The 25034-nt window shown below is 45.7% G+C and overlaps 2 protein-coding genes across 6 annotated transcripts in view; both read left to right on the top strand.

The window, feature by feature from the left end:
* Nucleotides 1–4376, top strand: part of MBOAT2 (membrane bound O-acyltransferase domain containing 2) — a 126481-nt gene extending 122105 nt beyond the window's left edge. Inside the window, exon 13 of the mRNA XM_047069236.1 lies at nucleotides 1498–4376. Within this exon, the coding sequence (XP_046925192.1) occupies nucleotides 1498–1723 (226 nt within the window). The 3' untranslated portion in view covers nucleotides 1724–4376. The remainder of the gene's footprint in view (nucleotides 1–1497) is intronic.
* Nucleotides 4377–20900: 16524 nt separating this feature from the next.
* KIDINS220 (kinase D interacting substrate 220) overlaps nucleotides 20901–25034 on the top strand; it is a 96282-nt gene continuing 92148 nt past the window's right edge. For 4 of the 5 annotated variants that reach the window (XM_047068944.1, XM_047068947.1, XM_047068946.1 and 1 more), the window contains exon 1: nucleotides 20901–21053. The gene's annotated coding sequence lies outside the window, so the exon portion shown is untranslated. Of the gene's footprint in view, nucleotides 21097–25034 lie in introns of all 5 variants that reach the window. The other variant, XM_047068945.1, reaches the window with a different exon arrangement.

The raw sequence follows: 25034 nt of genomic DNA on the forward strand, positions 1-25034 counted from the left end.
CACCCAGGCGCCCCTCTCGCAGAGGTTTAACTAGAAAATGTAGCTGTTCTTTTTACACCTGGATGGTAACTGGACTCACCGTGGGAATCCTTTCACGATGTGTACATGTATCGAATCATTATGTTGCACACCTGAGGCTACTGTAACGTATTAGGTCAGCTGTACCTCACTTAACCCAATAAAAGAAGCAGCATCCGGCTAGATGTGGCCCGTGGGCTGGAGTTTGCTCATCCCTGCCCTGGGGTCAAGGGCTAGGAGTTTATAAGCTGAAGCAAAGGCTTTTGTGTCTCTCGGGATATTCTGGGAGTGGAAGCAAAATAATTATCTTCCAGATAATCACGAGTAAGTATTGGTTGAGTCTGTGCACCAAGAGTTCGGGTTGTCAGACTGTTAACTCCAAAAAGGAGAGGATAGGCGAACTTGAAATAAGATGAACCATCAAAAATAGGACAGAGCGGTTTTAAAATGTAGTTTGTTCTTAACAGGGGATTGTTAATCCTTTTCATTGCTTTAGTCAAAAGGAAATAGATTACTTGTATTTCATGAACTTGTTCCCTTCTTACTCTTTTATGTTTCACGGGTACTTTGTCTTCTCTGTATTATGGAAACTCTTGTCTTAAATTCCATGTTTTATCTCTTTATTGTCTCCCTCACCCACCAAATTCCGCTCTCGCTGTGTTAGCGAGATCTTTGAGATCAGACACTTCATCTTTCATAAAGTCCTCATTACCCCAGTGTTTAGAAACGGCAACACAGAACGCGTGGTCAAAAATTGTTGAATGGAATATGGCGACACATACGGACAGACATTAAGGAACTCCACTAAAATGTCCCCTTTTCACAGAATGATTACTTGTTTTTGAATGTGATCGAGCTGTTGGTTAGATTTTCCATCCCAGGTACTTTGTTCATGATCACTTGAACTTACAGCTAAAAAAGTGGCCTCGGTCGCGCTTGATTTATACTGAATTTCAGGAATAATGCCTCTAATAATATTCTTAGTAATGTGACTTTCCTTTATTATATGACAGTGACCATCAAGAGGCAGTATTATCTATTACTCACATCACTGGAATATTTGTAACTTAATCAGGGGCCGTAAACAGCAGAGGAGGCCAGAGCATTTAAGGTCTTTATTATCTCTGCCTTCTCTTTGTTCACTCAGTGTTCGATTCTGTGGATTTGCGAGATTATTCTTAGGTCGCTGCAGCTGCTAATCAGTACCTTTTTGTTTTTGCTCTGTGTAGCCATGGACTTATGACCCTTACAGAGGAATGTAATGTGATGCCTAGTGTCATGCTCCGAAGCGGTCCGGGCTTATATGCTGCAGCATACGCCTTAGAGCTGCATCTCATGGGGCAGGGGTGGGACAGGAATGCAAGAGATGTGGTGAATGCACACATCCTGAGTGGGGCCTGGGACATTTTGACGAGTGTGCAGTTGCTAAGCATCCGTGATCAAAATCTAATAAAGTAAATTCTGTTTTTTTTCTTCTAGCTCCTGGTATTACGGCCTGCACATTGCTGGTATCTTAGTATTATTGTTGTTGCCGGTGAAAAAAACTCAAAGAGGAAAGAATACACAGGAAGATGTTCAGCTGGCACGATCCAAAAAGTTTGATGAAAGAGAAAATTCCTTGGGACAGAATAGTTTTTCCACAACAAACAATGTTTGCAATCAGAATCAAGAAATAGCCTCTAGACATTCATCATTAAAACAGTGAAGGGGAAAATATGCTGACGGCTATTTTTTCTATGTTAACAGAAACCACTCTTAGCACCTTTCAAGGGATTTGTGTTTGTTTGAAAAGAGATTAAGTGGGGGGACATCTGACAGATCTAGGTAGGGAATTTCCTGTATAGCAGATTGGAAACGGAGTGAATAACCCCTCCCAGGCCATGTCCCTGTGGGCCACGCCTTATATAAAAATATTTCCATTATTTCAATGGGCACTCAGGACCTCAGCATATGTCCACACGGTCATATGTGTGCCCTGTTGCTGAATGTATGTTGCGTATCCCAAGGCACCGAAGAGGTGGACAGGTAATTGTGTCAATCTGGATGATTGAGAGAAATTAACTTTTCCAAATGAATGTCTTGCCTTAAACCCTCTATTTCCTGAAATATCGTTCCTAAATGGTATTTTCAAGTGTAATATTGTGAGAACACTATTTCAATATTTGATGTTATATGCTGTAAAGGAATTCTGGAGGAATTTTGAAACAGGATATTTAAGATGTGGATACTTTAAAAATGCAATAAACATCTCAGTATTGGAAGGGTTTTCTTAGAGTATCTCAGATGACTACAGTACGTAGCGAAACCGCAAACAGGACCGGATGCCAAATTATACGTAGCTTATTTTCCTGGAGAATTTAATTACTTTGTGTCAGTCAGAGCCCGTCAAGGAAGAATTTCTTCAACACAATTAAAGGTGGGTAATGGGATATTTTAAGTTTATTTTCTTAAAAAAAAAAAAAAGGCAAGAGAAGATGACAAGGGAAGGAAGGAAGGCATGAATGAAGGAGGCCCCACGAGGACTGGCGTAGAGCCTGCTGGGATGGGGCACAGGTGCACAGTGTAGGTACCACGTGCTCCGCAGACATGCTTTTCACCTTTACTTATCTGAGTTCTTTGTGATTATGTAAGACATCAAAATGTAATAACTTTTTAATGTGGTGGACTTTGAAATGAAATTTATCAAGCATAAATTATATAGGATTGTTAGAGGGATCATGAAACAATAGTGGTGGATTGTGTGAGGGTTATGGAAGAGAAATCACTGAGTAAGGTGACTGTCTAGTCACTTTCTTATCCTTAACAGCTTACTTCCTATTTGGGAAAGTTTTAGGGAGATGAAAGCTTAAAGTCGTGGGGTCTGGCCCACATTTTTAGAAAATAAAATAAATCAGTTTCCAGACTCTTAAATTCTTACATTAAAATGTTGCTCTTCACTCTTTTTAATGAGTTTTAGGTTCTGTAAGTAGAAGAGTATGCTTTTATCTTACAGGCCATTTTCCCCATAATTGATCTCACCTTGAATTACTAGATGTCTCCTTTAATGCCACAGTCTGGTGACGGGCGTGGTAAGCTGAAAGCAGAGGAGGGGACTGCGAGGCCATCCTGGAGTGTAGGGCTTCGGCCGCAGATAGTGAATCACGGGATCATGGGGTTTGAGAGAAGAGCGGGGGACACGGCCTTCTGACTTCACCTTTATTTGACCAATCTTTGATTTGACTTCACCTTTATTTGACCAGTTCATTTCCTTTCGGCCTTACATTTTTAATGCAATGCAAATTGGTTAGGTGTGGTGTGTCTTTTATTTTTGTCGTTAGTAAGTTTGTAAGTGAAGTTAAAGCAGAACTCCTGTCTGGCTTGAGCTGCGCAGCATTTCATTTAAAGAGAAACAGCAAGCGTCCTTGGAACTGGTGAGGTCTCAGTCAGCAAAAACATCAGCGTATCTTTTTAGAACTTTAGAAACATCCTGGTCTTTGTTTATAGCAAATGTGGTTATTTTTCTAAAGGTAAAATTTTTCCACCTGCTGAGGTCAGCCATACCCTGCTACTTACTTCCCAGGAAAGGACAGATAGCTAAATAAATTTTCTCTGTTTTCCCATGCATTGAAATTAAGCTAGCTGTGTAACGTGAGACGATGGAAAAGAATAATCATGGAAAATATCTGCCCCCGAAAGGTCTCCTTAGTTTAATTACTGCTGCAGAGAATCTGATCACTATTTTTCAAAAGTAAACAAATTCAGGGTTTAAAGGACAAGTCTAGGCATGTCATAAATGAAAATAAGAAAGCTTAATAAAACTTTTTTTCAGCCCACCTCTAGCCATTAATAAATAATAACTTTATTTTTATCACCTATGTCATTTCTCTGCCTGTAAACCTAAAATCATTGTTACCTGTTTTCTTGTTCAATGAATGTCCTCATGGTGTTGCCATCCAGGAAGCAAGATGATTGAATAATTTTCCAATTACTTTGAAGATGATACATTATCTATACAGATTGACTGATTTTCATCCCTTTGGATCAACTAGTTTTTTGGGTTTTGTATGAAATGGTTTTAGGATAGCTTTTCTCTAATTTTGTAGAAATTCTCCTAAGTATGTAATCTAGAAAAACTAAAGAAATCTAATTCTCGACTTTTCTTCTCAAGAAGAAACACTTTGTGCTGTGTGAAATGACTGTATCTACTTGGAGTGTTGTAAGGATTAATACTTCTACTTGAAGTGGAAACTGGTATATCTCTACTACTGTTAAGTATAAAGGGATTCATTGTACTATGTGCTTGCTTCTTTTTTAATCAACACAGTAAGATTCAGTCCATATTTATATTATTTCTCCACTCTTCAGTTGTCATGAAACTACTCCAGAGATGATCGGTGAACATCATTATTATACTACTCAGGGAAAAAAAAAAAAAAAAAAAAAGGGAACAAAAACATTATTCTTCCCTCAATTTCATTTTCTTGAAACAGTAACAGTTAATTTGATGTATCTCAGTGATCACCATTTTACAAGTAGTTTAATCTCAGTTTTAAAAATGAGCATTTTTATTGGAACTCAGGGTAATTGGAGAAATGTATGCAGCTTCTAAAACATCCAGCATAGTGGAGAAGGTTTCTTTGGCTTCAACAATGTCCAGCCACCACTTTCGCCACCACCATACTTTTGGTTAAGAAGTATTTTTGTTATTGACCCCTGCCGTGTGTGACAGGCATATGCAGGATTTCCACAGATAACAGTTTTCAGGAAACTTTGCAGTACAAAGAGTGGTTCTCTTTTAAAGAGTGAAGGTAACGCACATGGAAACACTGATTGTCCTGGGAGATCTGGCTCTGTTATTAAGGAACCTTAGGATCTGGGCAAGTTGCCTGTCCTCTGGGTCAGAGTTTCTTAATAAGAAAGTAAAGGATCAGTTCTAAAAGTTTAGGACCAGTCGATTTGTAATGAATGGAAGCCATTAGCAAGATGTGTAGGAGTCCCGGACAAAGGCAGATTCACAATCAGAACTGTTGTCATGGTCATTTACTTTTATTACTTGAGCAGCTCCAAGCCCAGACTTTTCAAAAGGTTTTCTTGGCAACCGAGGAAAATCTTTCAATCCCTTAAATCAGAAGGCGTGGCAGCATAACCTTTCTACTGAATATAGCCCTTCACATGAATCCTTGATCATGAAATAGTCTCTAGTGAAGGAAACAGATCTTCCTTTTGCTTTCTCTGCTTGTTTGTTCATTTGTGCCGTGTGAAATTGAAGGTGATCTGTCCTAGAATATGTCAGTGCAACCCACCAAGTTTACTGGACAGGGTTTACCACTTTAAACTACAGAAGACATGTTAAAACTCGGCCGTGAAAATAATGATAAAATTTATACTTTTATTCAAGGACTAGATTGTGTTTAGGACAAAAAAAGTCTTTCCTATTTAAAATTCATACCCTGTAAATTTTAGTTTGTATATTCACAAACCACTTGGGCACTTACACTTTTTTGTTTCCTTATTATAAACTTCAAAATCATTAGTTACTTGATGTTAAGGGTTCTCCGTTAAAACTGAAAGAAAAAATTACTTGAGAGAATAGTTGTTTCAGAATGGTGCCTGCTGTTGCGTCAATGGAGGACTTGTCCGGAGTTTTACATCTAAACCGGTATTTGATGGAGTTTCGTTCACCCACTGGTGGTCTATCCTGGCTGAAATTGAGTACATCAGATTTCACATAGGTGCGGAATTCTGTGTAACACTGTGAAATGTAATCTTAACTGCCCTCAAGTACCTTATTAAACTCTTCCTCTGAACCAAGTGTACATTTAAGGAATGGCTGATCATTTATACGAGTACCTTAGATGCAGAAAGTTCCCTCTGCAGCCGTCCTCGTGAGAGTGGGTTCGTATCAGTGCACGCTCCTAATGCTGAAGGAAAAGATTGGCTAAACTGTACCTGAAATTGGGATTGGAAAGATCAGAGAGTAGAGGGTCTCCACAGTGTGTTTCTGCAGCACCGTGTAGTCAAATCTATGTATAGTGACTCTGGTTACCGAAGAGAATTTACAACGAAATTTTCCATGTTGGTGTTTTATAGGAATGCTCTTATAATCAATGACTAGGCTGCTTTTTGAGGCTCTCATTGTATAGAGGATGCAGCCAGTTACATTTTAATCAGTGGGCTGCTTATTAATGTTTTTATATGTTTTAAAATAATATTTATTTTAATAGATTTTTAACATGGAAATCCCAGTAAACAACTGACAAGCTCTATAGTTTATTGATTGGGAAGACTTTCTGAAATGGCGCCTGAAGACACATTTTTATGCCGACTGATTTGTCTCGCCTTTAGAATTAATGATACCTGTCTTCTTTTAGAAAACCTTTTATAAAGCAAAACCAAACCAAAATGACCCCAAGACTCTATGTCCTAGAAATAACAACATAAAGAAAGATCCATGCGGAATCACTGTCTAAAGCTGAAGTCAGTGATGCGCGGCCATCTCTCCGCTCACGTTTCGTCAGATTTTGCTGCCGCAGAAAGAAATGGAAATAAAATGAAAAACCAAAAGATACAGAGCAACACCCAACACAATGACTAGCCATTTTCTTAATAACATGTTTCAAGTGGAAAGAGTAGCTACCTTTTCCTGGAGTCGTAAATGACTGTGCCCTGGCCAGTCTCTATTTTGGGGTAACTTCTCTGAGAAATTAACTTGGTAATATCGCTGTTTTGTCCTTCACCGCTAAAGGACACCCGTGAAGAGTTTGACAGACTTCAACATCTGCCTCCTTCCCAGTTTTAAGTATTTTTGGTTCTGTATGTGCAGATTGGTCAACAAAGTACCTTTGCTCCTGACTTTGTGTCACAAGGAGAAAGGAATCAAACACCCCACACAGACATGTTCCAAGCCAAGCTTCGTCTGTCACCTATGCACGACCGCCTCTCGGAACCAGAAAGGCACCGCGTGAAGCAGTAGGAATGACACTAGAGATAATTCAGGTGGAACGAGAGAAACCCTTCTACGTGCAGAGGGAGACCGAATGAGCTCATTCCTGCCTTCCTTGAAGAGTCGTATCTTGACCTGTGCCTAGGAGCGGTCGGACATCGTCGCCCGAACATGGGGAGGGGGCCCCAGCTGTAACAGCCGGTTTTTGTCGTCTGCCTTCCCCGGGTAAGACTAGAATGTGGCGTTCTGTGCTTTTTTGTTTTTGTTACTCCAAAATATTTTTTTAAAGAAGGGTTATTTTTCAACAGATCCGTAAACTATTTCTTGTTGTATGGTTCTCAGTTTGAACTCCCGCTGTGTCGGTTACACTGTGATGTGATGATTTCATAACCCCTCCTTTCCAGTCCGTGTCCCTGGCGCTGCTGGCTTATTGCTGGGTTTTACAGATGTTTTTAACTTGCGTATAAATGTTTTTTTTTCTAATTTCTGTGTCTTTAAAACTGATTAAACGGTAGTTTAAAAATATGTGTGTGTGTTTGCTAATTTCTGAGGCTTTAAATTCCATCTGTAGAAGTGAACTCCAGGCCTTTCACCTCAGGAGAGATCATGGTCTTTCGTTTACTAGGGGATTCTTCAACATGATGATTATATTCTAAGGAATCATTAACTCTTTAATCGCTTACAGATGACTTAAAACATTGCAAGGACATGGATGGAGCTAGAGTGAATGTATTATGCAGAGTGAAATAAGTCAGAGACAAATGCCATATGATGTCACTCGTGTGGAATTTAAGAAAACAGATGAACATATGGGCGGGGGGAAAATAAAAGAGAGAGAGGGAAACAAACCATGAGAGACTTAAGGATGGAGAACAAACAGGGTTGCTGGAGGGAGGTGGGGGGATGGGCCAAATGGGTGATGGGCATTAAGGAGGGCACTTGGGATGAGCACGTGGTGTTATATGTAAGTGATCAATCACTGAATTCTCCTGAAACAGTGCACTTGTATATTAACTAACTGGAATTTAAATAAAAATTTGAAAAGAAAAATACTTAAATTGTAGTCACATGAACACTTTGGAAGGCAATTAAAACAACCTTAAGTTAGGGGCGCCTGGCTGTCTCAGTAGAGCATGCGACTCTTAATCTCGGGCTTGTGAGTTCAAGCCCCACGTCGGGCATGGAGCTTACTTCAAAACACAAACCCCTCAGGTGAGTGTACCTCTCAAGTGAGACCTCAAAACACAAACCTCTCAAGTGAGAGCACCAGGGCTCCCACTGGGTTTCTGTGCCTTGATTTCAGACTCCAGGGAACTGTGCGTCCAGAGGCCCCTCTAGACTCTGTCGTGAACCACCATGGGAAAAACGTCTTCCGCTAACCCTCGTACGAAGATGCCAGGCTGGACACCCCCAAGTAAGCCCGTCCTGGTACTTGCTCACTGGGAAGGCCTTAGACTGTGATGGCAGGTTTAATGACTCCCTTTCGAGATTTAGGGCTGTGCTGACATTGGGCCACGACCACGAGTGGTAGGGGCACTGCTCCTGGAGTTGCCTGCCAGCCCAGCACATCCCTCCCAAACACAACAGCTTGGGTAACATGCTTTGCGGGAAGGAAGGCCCGTGGAAGGGCTCCTGTTTTATATGGATGAATATTGTAATAATGTATTTTGTATTCGTTCTTTGAACTATTCATTCCATGATTCATGAGTTCCTACCACTTGCGGGGCAACTGAAAACTAAACCATGGCCCTTGGCTTCAAGAAGCTAATAAGTGATTACCATATAGTACAGGAAGAGCTTTATTGTAGGCATGCACAAAGGGGCCTCTGGGACCAGAAGGAGGGGGGAGCTTGGGAACAGTCTGCGACAGCTGTGCACAGGGTTTGTGAGGAAGTGTTTTACTGGCAGAGAAAGATGTGGGAGGGGCAATAACTAGAGGAAGAAAAAAAGCATATGTGGAGAATTTTCTAGCATTACACACCCATAGACGAAAACGAACAAGGTTAAATCCACTATGTGCCAACTATCCAACACTAACTTGTCTTCCCACAATTAGGAAAGGAATAATAGGAAGACATGGAGTTTAGACCATTTTTTAAAAATAAAAAATAAGACCTTATGAAATATTTCAAGCATATAGTTCACTACAGAACACAATTAATAGACACTCATGTGCCCACTGCTGACGTTGAACAAATGTTTTTGCTTTGCCACATTAGGTTCAAAATTTGTCTTTTTAAAAAAAATTTTTTTAAGTGTATTTACTTTGAGAGACAGTACAAGTGGGGCTGGGGGCAGAGAGAGAGAGAGAGAGAGAATCCCAAGCAGACTCCATGCTGCCGGCTGCAGAGCCCGACGTGGGGCTCCAGCTCATGAACCGTGAGATCGTGATCTGACCTGAAAGTAAGTGTCAGATGCTGGGGCACCTGGGTGGCCCAGTCGGTTAAGCGTCCGACTTTGGCTCAGGCCATGATCTTGCAGTTGGTGAGTTCGAGCCCCACCTCCGGTTCTGTGCTGAGAACTTAGAACTTGGAGCCTGCTTTGGATTCTGTGTCTCCCTCTTTCTCTGCCCCTCCCCCACTTGTGCTCTGTCCCTGTCTCTCAAAAATGGACAAACATTGAAAAACACTTCTAAAAACTCAGACACTTAACTGAGCTACCCAGGCGTCCCAACCTTTTTTTTTTCTTTTTTTCTTAAATAAAAAGCACATTGCACATAAGGCCAACATACCTTTCTCTTCTCCCTCCTTTAGAAGTAACAGCTACATCAGTATGAGCCTCTTTTTGTCAGCTTTTTGGTTGCCTTTCTTTCTTGTAAACCTAGCTACATGGCTTTAAAAACATTTTTATGTTCAGGACGCCTGGGTGACTCAGTCGGGTAGGTGTCCTCCTCTTTGGTTTCGGCTCAGGTCGTGATCTCACGGTCTCGTGGGTTCAAGCCCTGCGTTGGGCTCCTTGCTCTCCCTCTCTCTCTTCCCATCTCCCTCTCATGTTGTCTCTGTCTCTATCAAAAATAATAAATATGACAATACTAAAAAAAATTTTACGTTCTATTTTGTATGCTTTTCTAGGTGTCTATAGCAAGACGGTGGCGTTGGCTCATTCAAGCTTGTTGCTATAGGCAGATGTCGGCTCAGATTGTTACTGTCATTAAAATACTGCATTTCTCTTTACCGGTAAGCTCTTTTCTATTTTCTTACTACATTTCTTTTTCAAATGTGCTTTGTTTCGTGCTTGTGTTCTTTTTTTGTGCTCACGTCCTGCAGAGCAATTCCGGTGGCATCCATTAGCATAGGCTGAGACTCGCCACCAGCCGAGGGCAGGCCCAGATCTGCCGGCCAGGGCTGAGCGGGGTGCACTGTGCCCAGGAGAGGGATGCCATTCACTGGTTGCCGTCCTTTTTCGTGGGGTGGGTAAGAGACTACTGTGACGAGACGAGCCTAAGATCTGAGCTACCGTCAGTGGGGAAGGCCACCGCCCCCCGCCTGAAGACCGAGGGCTCCTGAGACCACGAGGCCCCTCCAGCTGGCCAACTGGACCACCAGCCCCTCAGGAAAGCTGAGTTCCTGTTTGTCACCCCACACCTTTTAAATGCATGAGTCGCCTGCTGTCAGGAAGAATGTTCTAAACACATTGCCTCAGGATTGAGCTGCTGCTCCCATCCCCGCCAAGAACAAAAAAAACACACAAGTACTGGAAAACCATCCCATAATCCACAGCCTTTACAATAAAGCTTAAGAGAGCAGTCAACATAGGACCTGTGTTTCCTTACTCGTTCCCAACCCTCTGCTGAACACCATGTGAGGGTCATTTTTGATCTCTGTTGCTGACTGTGGTAGTTGGTTTTCCATTTTGGTATCACATGATCTTTGCAGCATTGGGCTCTGTTGACCAGTCTCTTCTTGAGATCTCTTGCGTTTTTTTTTTGTTTTGTTTTGTTTTTTTTAAGTTTATTTATTTATTTTCTGGCGGGGGGGCGGGGGGGGAAGAGAGAATCCCACGCAGGCTCCGCACTGTCAGCCCAGAGCTCAACATAGGGCTTGAACTCATGCACTGTGAGATCATGACCTGAGCTGAAACCAAGAGTCAGACGCTTACCCCACTGAGCTACCCAGGCGCCCCAAGATCTCTCACCTTCTGTCCTCTTGCTTCTGCCTCTGGCTGACCGCTGTCTGCTGAGATACCACGCCCTGTTCCCCTGTTCACACCCTTGTTTACTCTAGTTCCTCAGTGCCTGTCCCGCCTCCTGGGCAGGTCTTTCCTCTCCCTCCCTCCTTCTCCCGCATCTGGCCAATATGCATGCAACTCCCACCTCAAAATCACAGGCACCTCAAATTTAGGACCTCCAAATCCATCACCCAGTTTCATCACCCGAAACTTGTGATTCCTCTCGTAATGCCTGTCCCATTCACTATCACAGACATTTCCCTGGCTACCCAAGTCAGGAACGCGTGCACAACCCGTAGCCTTCCTTACCCACCGCCACATGTCTGCAACTTCCGCGTGTGCTACCTCCTGCGCAGTTGACTCCCCGAGGCCCCAGCCTCCCCATTTCCCGCCTAGGGGGTAACCTTGCTGATCTTGCACCGTCCAGGCAGGCCTTCCTCCAATCCGCCCTCTAAAGCGCAGCCTTGGGCCGTCTTTGTAACATCAACACGTGTTTTATGTTCCTCGAAAAGGAAACTGTTCCCCGAAACCTTTATGATAAATTCAAACTCTTAAGTATGGCATACAGTCTACGATCCAACCCCCGCTTATCCTGCGCTGTGCTTTTCTCTCCTGATTCACGCCCCTCCCGATACACACGTACTGCCATGGACTGAAGGTGTCCCCCATGAGATTTACGTTGAAATCCTAACCCCGAGGTGATGGTGTTAGGAGGTGGGGCCTTAGGTCATGAGGGTGGGGTCCTCAAAATGGGATCAGTGCCCTTATTAAAGAGACCCCAGAGAGCTCCCTGGCCCCTTCCATCGTGGAGGACACAGTGAAAAGTCAGCAGACTGCAACATGCAGGAGGGTCTCTCGCCAGAACTTGACCTCACTGGCATCCTGATCTTAAACTTCCAACCTACAGAACTATGAGAAGGAAGTTTCTGTGGCTTATAAGCCACCCGGTCTACAGTATTTTGTTAAAAGCCCCATCGACTGAGACACTCACCTTTGTCATGCTTCAGCCTTGTTGGATAATTATACTTCCTCCAATCTCTCTCTCCTGCCTCCTAGCCTGTGTACCTGCTGTTCCCTTTACCCAGGATTCCCCTCCATACCACACCGCCCCGACCTGTGCTGCCTAGCTAACTCTGGTTTCATCATCAGGATACAGCCTCGTTGTCACTAGTCAGGATATGTTCGATAAGCTAATATTACGTGCCAGACAGAATGATGAGGACTAAGCATTCAGACATGAGCCACTTCTCTCTGGGCCAAGGCGTGAGCCGGGGAACTGCCTGAAGCCAGCATTCTCGGCTTGCCGTGCTAGTATTTGAAATGTTCTTCCCATCCTTAGACATGTAAAATTGTAAGCGGAAGATCTACACCTGGTCAAAAAGGAAGTTCTCTCCGGTCAAAATTTATTCAAGAGAAAAACAGCAGGCACATCATAGTGGAGAGACATTCTACGAACTACCAGACCAGTATTCTTCAAAACTGCCAAGGTCGTCAAAAATAAGAAAGGCCTAAGAAATTGTCACAGTCAAGAGAGCCTAAGGAGACACGACGACTAAATGTCACATATCCTGTGTGGGATTCTGGGACAGAAAAGGACATTAGGATAAAAGAAAGGCTAAGGAAATCTGAATCAAGTGTGGGCTTTAGTTAATGATAATGTGTCAGCATTGGTTTATAGTTATGACAAATGTACTAAGATAAGATGTTAACAGTTGGGGAAGCATGTGGGGTATGTGGGGACTCTTAATCTCAGGGTCGTGGGTGTGAGCCCCATGTTGGGGGTAGAGATTACTTAAGTAAATTAATTAAAACTTGAAAAAGAAACTATTCTAAAATAAAAAGCTTATATGTACATACACACACGTGTGTGTGTGTGTGTGTGTGTGTAATAGTGCATTGGTAACTCTATGCTAAATCACTGAGATTTAGAGTCTCTCAGTGATTTAGCATAGAGTTACCAACTCACTATCATGCACTAGAATTTTTTTTTTTTTCTGGATCATACAACATAGAATTCATCAGAATCCCTGTGCTTTTAGGACAGTACTTTAACTGTAGCAATGCTCCAGTACTGATTACAGACCAGAAGTAAGAACGTGGGCTAAGGTCATGGAAAAAGTGCAAGGTGGTGTCAGAACAGATGGAACCTGTATACCTGGGGGAGTAACAGGCTCCGAAGCACGCCCCCTGGCGGCCTGACTTAGAACGGCAGACAAGATCTTTGTTGGAAGGCAGGCCAGGGACCTGGGAAGCCAGAGTGTGGGCAGGTTCTTCTGTAAGGATATTGAAATCATCAAGGATCATGTGGTGGAGAGAGTGACAATAATCAGGTTCTAATTTTTTTCAGTAGGGAGTGACCCAGGGGAGTCTGTAGGTGTCAGCAGCAAGGAGGGATGGCATGAGCTTCTAAACGCTAGGGTTTTAGGGAGGAAGCAGAGACAATTTTTTGCAGGTGACAATGAGGAGGAAGGAGGGCACCTTCCTCATCTCCAGGGTCAGTGATGAGAGAGGGAAACCAGCTAACACTTAAGATGTCTGCAAGGACAGGTATGATCTCAAGAGAGAGAAGGGTTTTCATTAGAGCAAATGTCGAAGGGAAGCAATTGAGGAAATAGGGGATATTTTACTAACAATGTGCCATAAATTCCGGGACAGTGCAGTTTCGGGGGAGGAGGGAGGGTGTGGAAGAGAGGCAGTACGGAGCGGCATGGGGATAGCAAGTTTTCCTCTTCCAATACTGATGAAAACAGAGATGATTTGGCAAACATAAATATACTGAAACGCTATCTTCTAGATGAGAGAAACTTCCAGGCAATCACTGTGGCAGCATGAAGTTTGGATTGTTTAGCCATTTGTACAGGAATTTCCACCAAAAAGCACCACCAAAAATACCTACTCACATTGTGGTTTATGGGTCGAAATTCCTAATGGAATAAAATGTCAGGAGCACATGATTATTGGAATAAAATTCCATAGTTCTTCATTATTAGTCAGTTTCTCTTTGAGCAAACTGATTCAGAAAGTCAGATGATAGTCATTTGGGCCGTTTCCTTATATTGGAGGTATTTTGAATCATTCTATTGTCTACTTTTCTGTTATTCTTGATAAAAGTTAATAAAAGTTTTAATTAATTTTATATGTTTATGGCCTACCTGTGCCCCTGGAGGAAAATTACTTTCAGGAAAAGACTGTGCACCAGTATAGAAGAGAAGTACAGTGATTCACTCTCTTACTGCTTTGAGTACACTGATAAATGTAATTTGACCACTTCTTTTCTGTTTTTGTGGGCTGGAGTGGGTTTCAGTGAACGTACGGCTTATTTCATCTGCAGATTAACCACATCCTTGAATTCTCTCTTCTCTTCTTCCTGTTGCCCCTTTAAGTAAACTTATTAGATTGGTAACATGAAGATGTGCCCTGCTGGTAGCCTAGTTTGGCTTTATTTTTTTTTTTTTATAATTTTTATATTTTATTTAAATCCAAGTTAGTTAACCTATAGTGTAGTAATGGTTTCAGGAATAGAATTTAGGAATTCATCACTTACATATAACACCCAGTGCTCATCCCAAAAGTGCCCTCCTTAATGCCCCTTGCCCATTTAGCCCATCCTCCTACCCAACGCCTCTCCAGAAACCCTCAGTTTGTTCTCTGTATTTAAGAGACTCTGATGGTTTGCCTCCCTCTCCCTTTTTATCTTATTTTTCCTTCCTTTCCCCTATTTCATCTGTTTTGTTTCTTAAATTCCACACCTGAGGGAAATCATGTGATATTTATCTTTCTCAGACTGACTGATTTCACTTAGCATAATATATCTCTAGTTGCATCCACATTGTAGCAAATGGCAAGATTTCTTTTTTTTTTTTTTTTTTTTTGATCACTGAGTAACATTCCATTGAATATATATACCACATCTTCTTTATCCATTCATTGGTCGATGGACATTTGGACTCTTTCTATACTTTGGCTATTGTTGAAAGTGCTGCTGTAAACATTGGGGTGCACGTGCCCCTTCGAATCAGTATTTTTGTATCCTTTGTATAAATACCTAGGAGTGCAATTGCTGGGTTGTAGGGTAGTCTTAGTTTTAATTTTTTGAGGAACCTCCATACTGTTTTCCAGTTTGCATTCCCACCAGCACTGCGAAGGGATTCCCCTTCTCTGCATCCTCACCAACATTTATTGTTTCCTGAATTGCTAATTTTCTTGTTTGACTTTAGTTGCCCTGCAAACAACTAAAACTCAAAGTCTTTTTCATATGAACTGATAATGAACTCTGTTATAACTTTCTTTCCTCCAGTTCTGTCCCTCTTTCTGTCTGTCTCTCCCTCTGTCCCCACTCCATCTGTACACAGGGTTTTACATTTGCCCCTCAGCACTGCCTCTCATTTCTGTTCTTAATGCGGTGTTCCAGAGTATTCCTTTTCTTTCTGGTGCATCTGAGGGTGAAGGAGACTTCCTTCTGTGTGTGTGTGTGTGTGTGTGTGTTTTAATGTAGAGGGAACATACTAATTAGTCAGGGAGGAAGCTGGCAAAGATACTAAGAGAAGTGACAGTGACACCATCATTAATTAAGGCAAAAAAAAAATGACATCTCAACAACATCCCTGTTATCCCCTCTCCTTTTCAGTAATGGATGTTTAAAGCAACAACTTTGGTTGGGCCACCTGGGTGGCTCGGTTGAGTGTCCAACTCTTGATTTGAGCTCAGGTCATGATCTCATGGTTCGTGGGATCGAGCCCCATGTTGGGCTCTGTGCTAACAGCATGGAGTCTGCTTGGGATTCTCTCTGCCCCTCTGCTTGCGTGTGTGCTCTTTCTCTCTTTCTCTCAAAATAAATGATAACTTACAAAAAAAAACAGGTAATAACTTTGGTCAATAAAGTTTTTGTTTCAAATCTATTTAGAAAGTTAAAGAATTCTCTGTGGTGAGATTGGGAGAGATACCTCTTCAGGTTTTTTGCATTTTCCAAATTCTTCATAATGAACACATGCTCCTTTTATAATCAAAGGAAAGCAGTTAAAAAAATTAAAAAAATTTTTTTAATGTTTATTCATTTTTGAGAGAGAGAGAGAGAGAGATAAAGCGCAAGCAGGGGAGGGGCAGAGAGAGAGGAACACATAGAATCTGAAGCAGGCTCCAGGCTCTGAGCTGTCAGCACAGGGGCTTGAACCCACGAACCGTGAGATCATGATTTGAGCTGAAGTCGGACACTTAACCAACTGAGCCACCCAGGCACCCCTGGAAAGCAGTCTAAGATGTTTATTTTTTTCTTTTGAGAGGGTGGGGGAGGGACAGAGAGAGGGGGAGACAGAATCCCAAGCAGGCTGCAAAGCTGTCAGTGCAGGGCCTAGGCATGGGGCTTGAACTCACAAACCATGAGATCATGACCTGAGCTGAAACCAGGAGGCACCCCAAAGGAAGGCCGTTTTAAAAGCAACATAGTGTGTATAACTTCTTAAGATTTCTATGGAAAATATGATCTAAAATGAAACTGAAGCCATGTAAGGAGATTGGGCTGCTGAGATCCTCATCCCGATATGCTGATACTGTTAAAAAAGATGGAAGGGTGATTAAAATTACAGTGTTGATGGGGAGGGTGGTGAGGGGTGGAACGATACCTCATAGTTTTCCTTGCACGTAATGGCACAGGACACGTAGAGAGGCCAGACTCTTAGAGTGATTGACGTGTTTCTGCTGAAGCAGGAAAGCCTTCGGATGGGTTTGCCAGAAAGATTTAGGCAAGCTGTATAAACTGCAAAAAGATCAAGGGAAGTGGAAAAAGAGAGAGGCTGGAAAGAAAACGGAGGAGAAGGAATTTCAGTTCTGTTTTGCAATAGTTACATTGTAGCAAGGTGGGAGTATTAGAATCCCTAAGCATGAAAGGAATAAACGACATTTGGCATGAGTTAGGGCATATTTATTATCAAAACAGATGTAATTTCCTAAATGTAACCATTGCGTTGATAGAGGAGAATGGGATATGGCGGGATTATAAAATAACTCTCTTTTCCTCAGAACCGCACCTGCACAAACTCTACAGCTACGCCTCGCTCCCCACCCCTGGAAGCGGATGAAATATCCAGTAGGGCTCATCACTTAACAATTTTCCTCCTTGGGGCGCTTGGGTGGCTCAGTTGGTTAAGCGTCTGACTCCTGATTTCGGCTCAGGTCATGATCTAACAGTTCAAGAGTTGGAGCCCTGCACTGGGCTCTATGCTGACAGTGTGGAGCCCGCTTGGGATTCTCTCTTCTTCTCTCTCTGCCCCTCCCCTGCTATGCGCCCATATGCGTTCTCTCTCTCACTTGCTCTCAAAATAAATAAACTTTAAAAAAAATAATTTTCTCCTCCCTCTTAGATCATAAAACTATCTGTTCACTTTTGGTTTAAAGATTCTCATTTTGGTAATTAAATGCATGGCCTGGATAATAATAAACTCCTGAATTTAAGGTTCTCCCTTCCCCAGGTCAGATCTGCAAGGGAGGAGGAACCCTAGCTGGCAAGATCTTTCATTTCCCTCAGTGCTTCTCTCTTCTCCCTCTCTGCTTTCCTTGCTGTCATCTGACCTTCCTCTCATCCTCCACTAAAATTTGGGCTGGAGTAAAGCCTGTTTCCAGTAGCTTCTTTCCAGGCTGTTATATGGACTGTTTTAAAAACGATTCCTGGGGCGCCTGGGTGGCGCAGTCGGTTAAGCGTCCGACTTCAGCCAGGTCACGATCTCGCGGTCCGTGAGTTCGAGCCCCGCGTCAGGCTCTGGGCTGATGGCTCAGAGCCTGGAGCCTGTTTCCGATTCTGTGTCTCCCTCTCTCTCTGCCCCTCCCCCGTTCATGCTCTGTCTCTCTCTGTCCCAAAAATAAATAAACGTTGAAAAAAAAAATTAAAAAAAAAAAAACGATTCCTAAAAGAACCACTTGTACACTGAGTATCTTCAGGGTTTTTTTGGGAGGGGGGGTGAAAGAGGAAGGGAGGGAATTCAGGTAGCATCGGCAATTGTCTTTCTGGCGTCTGGGACTGAACGTCGCACTTCTAGAATGGGATTTGCCAGGCTCTTAACTGAGAAATCCCCACAGCAGTGCATGGGTGCTTGGGACCACCTAAGCTGGAGGACCAGAGCTTCCTGCCCCACCTCCCGTACCTTGCTTGCTGTTGTATATTCCAGTATCCCCCAGAGAGGTGTTCTGGAGAGGGGGTTCACTGGCACTCAGCCCGGCTGACACCTGCTGGGTGGGCAGAGCTCAGCTGATACAGAAGCTGAGGCCTGTCTAACGCCAGCTTGTTGGAAGCAGTGGTTGTGCTAACCGGGCAGGCCCGTTGCACTTCCAGAAATTATGGGGTGAAGGGGCTGTGGCGCGTGGTGGTGCCACGCGGGATTATCACAGGCGGGGGAGCTCCTTGGGGAAGGCGCATGAGGATTCAAGAACCCTGCCTTCCTGAGTCATCATCTCCCTGGCCGACACTTCAGTGAGATCTTTAGTGCCTTTTGGCCGGTTTTCTGCTACGTAAGCCACATTTTCTCTTTGTGTGCGCAAACTCCTCCAGAACATCTGTCAAATGACTGGCTGACTACTCAGTTCATTGTGTTTCGAGCCCAGGCTACCTTTCTGGGGCTACCGATTCTTGTCAAACCACAAATTCCTATTCCCATGTCACTGTCACAATCAGGGGTTACTAAAATGTCACCTGCTATCCTGTGTAGGCCTTCAAAAAATCACTTGACATTAAAACAGTATGTTCATATTGAAATCACTGATTTGGACACAGTGGGACTCAAACCCAAGTCTGAGAATGGTATGTCATTGGGATCAGCTGGGGAGATGTTTTTTTAAGTCCCCAAGTGTGCTCTTAGTTTTTTTTCTTTTTTTAATTTTTTTTTTAATGTTTATTTATTTTTGAGACAGAGAGAGACAGAGCATGAACGGGGGAGGGGCAGAGAGAGAGGGAGACACAGAATCGGAAGCAGGCTCCAGGCTCTGAGCCATCAGCCCAGAGCCTGTTGCGGGGCTCGAACTCACGAACCGTGAGATCGTGACCTGAGCTGAAGTCGGACGCTCAACCGACTGAGCCACCCAGGCGCCCCTGCTCTTAGTTTTTAAGAAGGTCCACGGATGCGTCTGGTGTGCCAAGGCTGGGAACCATTGAAAACATTTCTCCGTGGATCAAGCTGGCAACTTCTAGAAAAAGCCAACAAGGAGTATGGCTCCATCAGATATTGCTGTGACATGCATGAGACCAGGAGGGAGCACCCCCAAATAATTTGACAGCGTTGTAGATAGTGTGGTTTCTTCCTCAGTGGTTTGTTAAGGCCAGACACTGTTCCAAACAGGGTAAGGGAGTTGGTGCGAATAAGGATGGACTGAACCTTATAGTGGGAGAAGACAGGTAAACAGGTTAAAAGTGCTTTAACACATGCTGAGTACCTACTAGGCCCTATGGATACCGAAGACGGACTGGCCAGCTCTGCTTGAAGTCTTCCAGGAAGCTATACAAAACTGGGGACTACTTAAATTGTATCTTAGAAAAAGGAATTCATCTCTTGGAAGCAGCTGGGCAAGAGGCAGGGAAGAACGTCCTGGGAAAAGAATGGAAATGAGGAAGAGTCAGGCCCACCGTTCCAGGAACTGTAAATACTTGCCAGCCTGGGGGTGGGGGCAGGATAGGCGGAAACTAGTGGATGGAGCAGGGGTTAGAAGTGGGTCAGGGGCCCGCCCCCCGAGGAGTCTTGCATGTTAAGTACTTTTTGGGAATCTATTTTATGGAAATGGAAGGCTGCTGAAGAGTTTAGGCAAAGCAGTGACTTGAGGGAGCAATCTGCTGGAGAACCAGTTAGCAGGGCACCAGCAGAGGCAGGGAGAGGGTTGGGGGCTCTGGGGATAGCCCTGGAGGGGAGCTTCAGCAGCCTTTAGACTGATGGGGGTTGATGAAGAGGCTGATGGGATGTCATTGGGAAGGGGAGGGAGAGGTTATAAAAAGACTTCCCAATTCCTGTCTCGGTGGCTGGGCGACAGGAGCTGGGTCCCCAGTCAGGAGCAGTCCAGGAGGAGGATCACACTGGGTGGGGACGGTGAAGAGTCCAGCTTTGCGCTGAACTCTGGAAACACCAGCAATTTAAGGGAGGTCGAATCTGACAGGTGCAGCCAGAGGAATGGGAGGAAAACTAGCAGAATGAGAGTCATAGAAGCCCAGAGAGGGGAACACTTCCAGGAAGGAGTCTGGAACCGAGTGAAACAGTGAGAAGTGAGTTGAAAGCTGTCAATCGCTCTGGCCTCGGGAAAGACCGAGGTACCTTCAGCAGAGACTGGGTGGACGGCCCGGGCTGGCCAGGGGTCTGGGGAGCCGGGGAGGGAGGCGGTGGGCTCTCTGGAAGACCAGGAGTGCAGATCCCACAGGCGCTCCACGGGGCTGACACCTCTCCTGTGGGTTCCCGAGGAAGGGGCTTGAGCAGGCCTTCGTTCGCAACGCCTTAGAGATGTCTTCTGAAATTATAATTGGGTTTAAGTTACTCTGCGTACAATTTGATTACAATGGTGAATAGGGATTAGGAGTGAGTGAACGATAATCGGAAGAGTGACACCGACGAGGAAGAAAATATTGCCCGCGGCACTTGTCAAATTGCACCCCTTTGGAGGCCAGAGGGAGGGGGCGGAGGGCCGCTGAGCGCGGTGATTCGCTGACCCTGCACCACACCCACCCGCCCGCGCGCGCCCCGCAGCCTTCGGGACTGGCCCCCGCCCGCCGGGGGGGCGTGGCCACCTTCCGCCCCGCCCCGTCACCCGCGGCCACGTGATCTGTCAGTTCGCGGAGATGGAGGAAAATGGCCGCCGGGTTCGTTGAGGGCGAAGCGCTGAAAGCCGCCGTCTCTCCCTTTCCCGTCCTCTGACAGCGCCCGCGGCAAAGCGGGTCCTTTCCGTTCGAGCTGTAGGCGCGGTCCTCGGGCCGCGTTATGAGACGGTCAGTGCGGTGGTCGGCTTCGCGGGATGACTGGGGCGAGCAGGTGGGGGCGAGGCCCAGCGGGGAGGGGGCGAGGCCGGGTGTCTCGCCGGGCGAAGCCGTGTGCGGAGGGCCCGCGGCCTGGTGAGGAGGGGGCGAGGCCGGGTGTGGAGGGGCCCGCGGCCGGGTGAGGAGGGAGGTGGGTGGGGAGGGGGCGAGGCCGAGCGCGGAGGGCCCGCGGCCGGGCGTGGGGGGGAGGGGGGGAGGGGGGGAGGGGGGAGGGCCTGTGAGGAAGGGCCGCGGCCGGGCGGGGAGAGGGCCGGGCCGGGCCGGGGGTGGGGGGGTCGCGGCTGGGAGCCGGGGGGGGGGCGGGGGGGGGGGGCTCGGGGTCCGGCTAGCTGGAGCGCCGGGAAGGTCTGGGACTTGGTCGTCCGCGGTGGTCAGTCCGCCGGCCGGCGGAGAGGTGCTTGGCTGGGGGCGGGGAACCTGAGTGAAACCATTGTTTTTCTTTTGTCCAGCTGGCACGGCCTCCACTGGGGGACCCGCCGTCGCTGGTACCGTTACCGCAGGCGTTCCAGATTTCTCTCCCCGGCCTTCCAAGGGCGGGGTGGTTGGTTTTCTTCCCTTGCTTTCTTACCGGGCTTCATCGCTCCATTGTCCTGTGTGGGCCTTTATCTGCCTGGCAGAATATCGGCAAGCCATTGATTGCGACGCGTCTGGGATTTATTTCTAGGGAAGCGATTTCCTTGGCAGCCAGCAATATTGGGTTATTTTTCTTTCAAGTCGTTGTTGACACAGGGGTTTAAACCGATGAGCAATGTTTTCTTATTAATAACCGTTTAGGGAAGCGTCTCTGCCGGCCGCTAGGGGCGCTGGCTAAAAATGTGGTTTTCCTAGCCTTACCGCTGGCCTGGGGTGTGGCTCTGGAATCACCCCTTCCGATTATGGGGGGCGGGGGTGATTCTGACGTCTTGGCATTGCCCATACTTGGGCAACACGGAGGACCAAACGTCTAAAAAATTAAAGCACCTTAGGGGAGTTGATGGAGAGTCAAGGTTGATAAATTCTGCGGGCAAGACTGCGTTCTTTGTTCTGGAGCTTTAGTAGCACGGACACGCTCATGAAAATCATTCTGGGGTGCTTGTTAAAATGTCGGTTCTGGGACCACCCCAGATCTACCCAATGGGATTCTCTGGGGGAGAAGCCAAGGAATACGTGCATCTGGCCCGCTTACCAAGTCACTCCGGTGGACGCAATGAGAATCCTTGTTCGGCATTCTTTGTGTGAATGATTTCCAGATCTGTTTTTCCCAATGCCGGGTGGATTATCCAACCCAGCTCTTCTTGGAGCACCTCAAATTCAGCCTGCCAAGGCACCCCAGGGCGGGAGTGGTGAGGAGGGAGGGGGGCACTACCCTGCAGAGAGAACTCCTGACTCCACCCCCCCCCCACTTCGAGTTTCCTCTTCCCTCTTTTTGTTAATGGCTGCACCCTCCTCCAGCCACCTATGCTTGGCATCTAATCATCTTTGAGTTTTCAAAGATTTCAAAAAAAAAAAATCTCCAGTCGCATGGTTTCTTTGATCTTACATCCAGAATCTCTCTTCTCAATATTTTGGTAGGTGAAAAGGTCAAATATGGAGGATCTTACGTTGTTCAAGCTCATATCTGTCCTTTCTTCGTCATCCCCACCGCCCGTCCCCTCTCCCCTGGGTTGTTTTGGTGGTTCCCTGGCTGGGGAGTTCTCATTTTTTGTGTTTTCCTAGTCGGGGTCACGTACACCGCTGGGAGATTACCTTCCCCAGGACCATGCCAGCGTGCCATCTCCCTCTTCCTGCCTTTGCTCAAAAACTGTCAGTTTCTCAGCTTTATCTGCCACTATTTAGGGCTGTTTTGAAGGCAAGGGCTGGAGACTTACTCTTTTACCTCAGGGAAAAGGAGATTTATGGGACTTAATGGGAATCAGCAAGAAGTCAGCATCCAAGGCAGCTTCACCTTCTGCCCCTCTCCCCGGGGGCCACGTTTGTCTTCTTCCTTATGAGGAGTCGTTTTCTCTGGTCTTATCTGCTCGGTTCTCTCTCTGCTGACTGGCGGTCTCAAAACTGTATCGTTTTGAAAACGGCCCATAATAACTGAGTCTTTGTCTCTAATTCCCAGTTCTCAAGGGAGGGATCTCGTTGGCCTGGCTCATGTTTTTGAGCATGCGCAGGTCCCAGGTCACGTGCCCATCCTTGGTTATGTTGACGGTAGGAACCGGGGCTGTTGAGGGAAGCAGAGCCTGTGGGCGGCAACGACCTGCGGAGGAGGCACGTCTGGTATACCTGTGCATGCACCCGGTTGACAGCTGTCTGGGATGTTGCTGCCTGCACTGCTCCTGTGGCAGGTTCCGGGGAGATGAGAACGAAGGAGAGACAGCCCTCATCTTCGAAGAAGTTAGGATCTAACCAGCCACCCTCGCTTTCCAGTCTCAGCTCTCACTTTTACTTAAAACTACCCCCCCCCCCCGCCATGCTATTCATTGTTTCTCGGGTATACACTACACGGTCACTTGGCTGTCCGTGTTTATCTTCACATGACAGTACCAGGGTCAGGCTGTGCGTGCCAGGCCAGTTCCTGACAGCCAGGGGCTGCTTTTCTCTTTCTCGGCCCCAATTTTATGGGCATTGTGTTAGATACCGGGTGGTTCTTGCAAGAACTTGGAGTTGAGAGCTGTGGACAAGGATGGGTAAAATGGTATATAAGCAGTGTAAGTTTAGGTGTATGCACAGAGTGTGGAGTCGGAGAGTCAGGGCACTGGCCCAACTCAGAGTGAGCAGCCAGCCAGTGGAGGCTTCCAGAAAAAGATAACGTTAGAGCCACGTCCAGAAGACGAGTAGAAACTGTCTGGGCATATCTGTGGAGGATGGGCTTTCTAAACTCAGGGGGGATATGGGTGCGGAGGCCTAGCAAAAAGAAAGTGTGGGGCGGTCAGATTAGTAGATTAGTCTGCCTGGACCTGGGAGTGGGGAAGCAGGTTTGGGTAGAGGGTGGGAGGGATGGGTCTGGAAGGGGAGACAGAGGTGGGGCTGGAATGGTCAGATGTGGCCAGACTGTGAAGGATCTACCTGTCTTCACCATCATAATCCAGGAATGCGTGTATGAGTTCTCACTGCTCTGCACAGAGCAGAGTTTTCCATAGGAATCGTAGAATTGAATAGTGAATATTTACAATGGCGTTTAAAGGCTTCAGGGGCTTCAATTCCTTGAATGACTCGTGAGTAATAAAACCACCATCTTTTGTTCTCCCGGCATGAATTTATGGGGAACTAACGGAAGGATTTTAAAAAGGAAGTTATTTTAGATGCCTCTTGCTTCGCTGTGGCAGTTTGGTTGAGGTGGGGGAAGACTGGAGACAGGAGACTTAAGTTGGGGGACTCTCACATTGATCCAGGTGAGAGATGGTGCAGTAGGAGTTTTTAGGACAAGTGCCTAGATTATATCAGTTTTCTCTTTTCTGAAAACAGTGCCAATACTATGTGACCTTGTAACCCCCTCCCAACCCTGTGACCATAGTTAATTGGTTCTGGTTGGCACTTGATCCAAGCTGGGACTTTTGAATCTGGGAACAAACCACCATCTGCGTTCTCTGATTTGAGAACCTGGTTTGGGCCTAGATAGCTCTTGGCAGCCATTTTTCCACTTGTGTAGAAAAAGTTGGTCTATAATAGAGAATGAGAATTCTCCTGGCATTTGAGGTCCAGGGACACCCACCTTTCCCACAGTGTGCTTATGGGAAATAAATCAGTATCCTTAAAATAAATCTCCTGTTTGGCTGAAGCTGGGTTAAATTTGTCTCTTGTACCCTCAGGAGTCTTGATTAGCATATATGGTGAAGGCCCTGAACTAGGGCACTGAGAGTGGGGTTGGCCGATCTCAGATGTTGGGAGGTACATTAGACTGAAAATGGTAACTGTTGCACACTGAAGAGAGCAGTCAGTGCTTTGAAAGGGTGGATGTGAGGATAG

The sequence above is a fragment of the Lynx rufus genome, unplaced genomic scaffold, assembly GCF_022079265.1.
Source record: "Lynx rufus isolate CCGP_SWC_20201006 ecotype Redwood Valley unplaced genomic scaffold, mLynRuf1.p SCAF_8, whole genome shotgun sequence".
Classification (NCBI taxonomy): domain Eukaryota; kingdom Metazoa; phylum Chordata; class Mammalia; order Carnivora; family Felidae; genus Lynx; species Lynx rufus.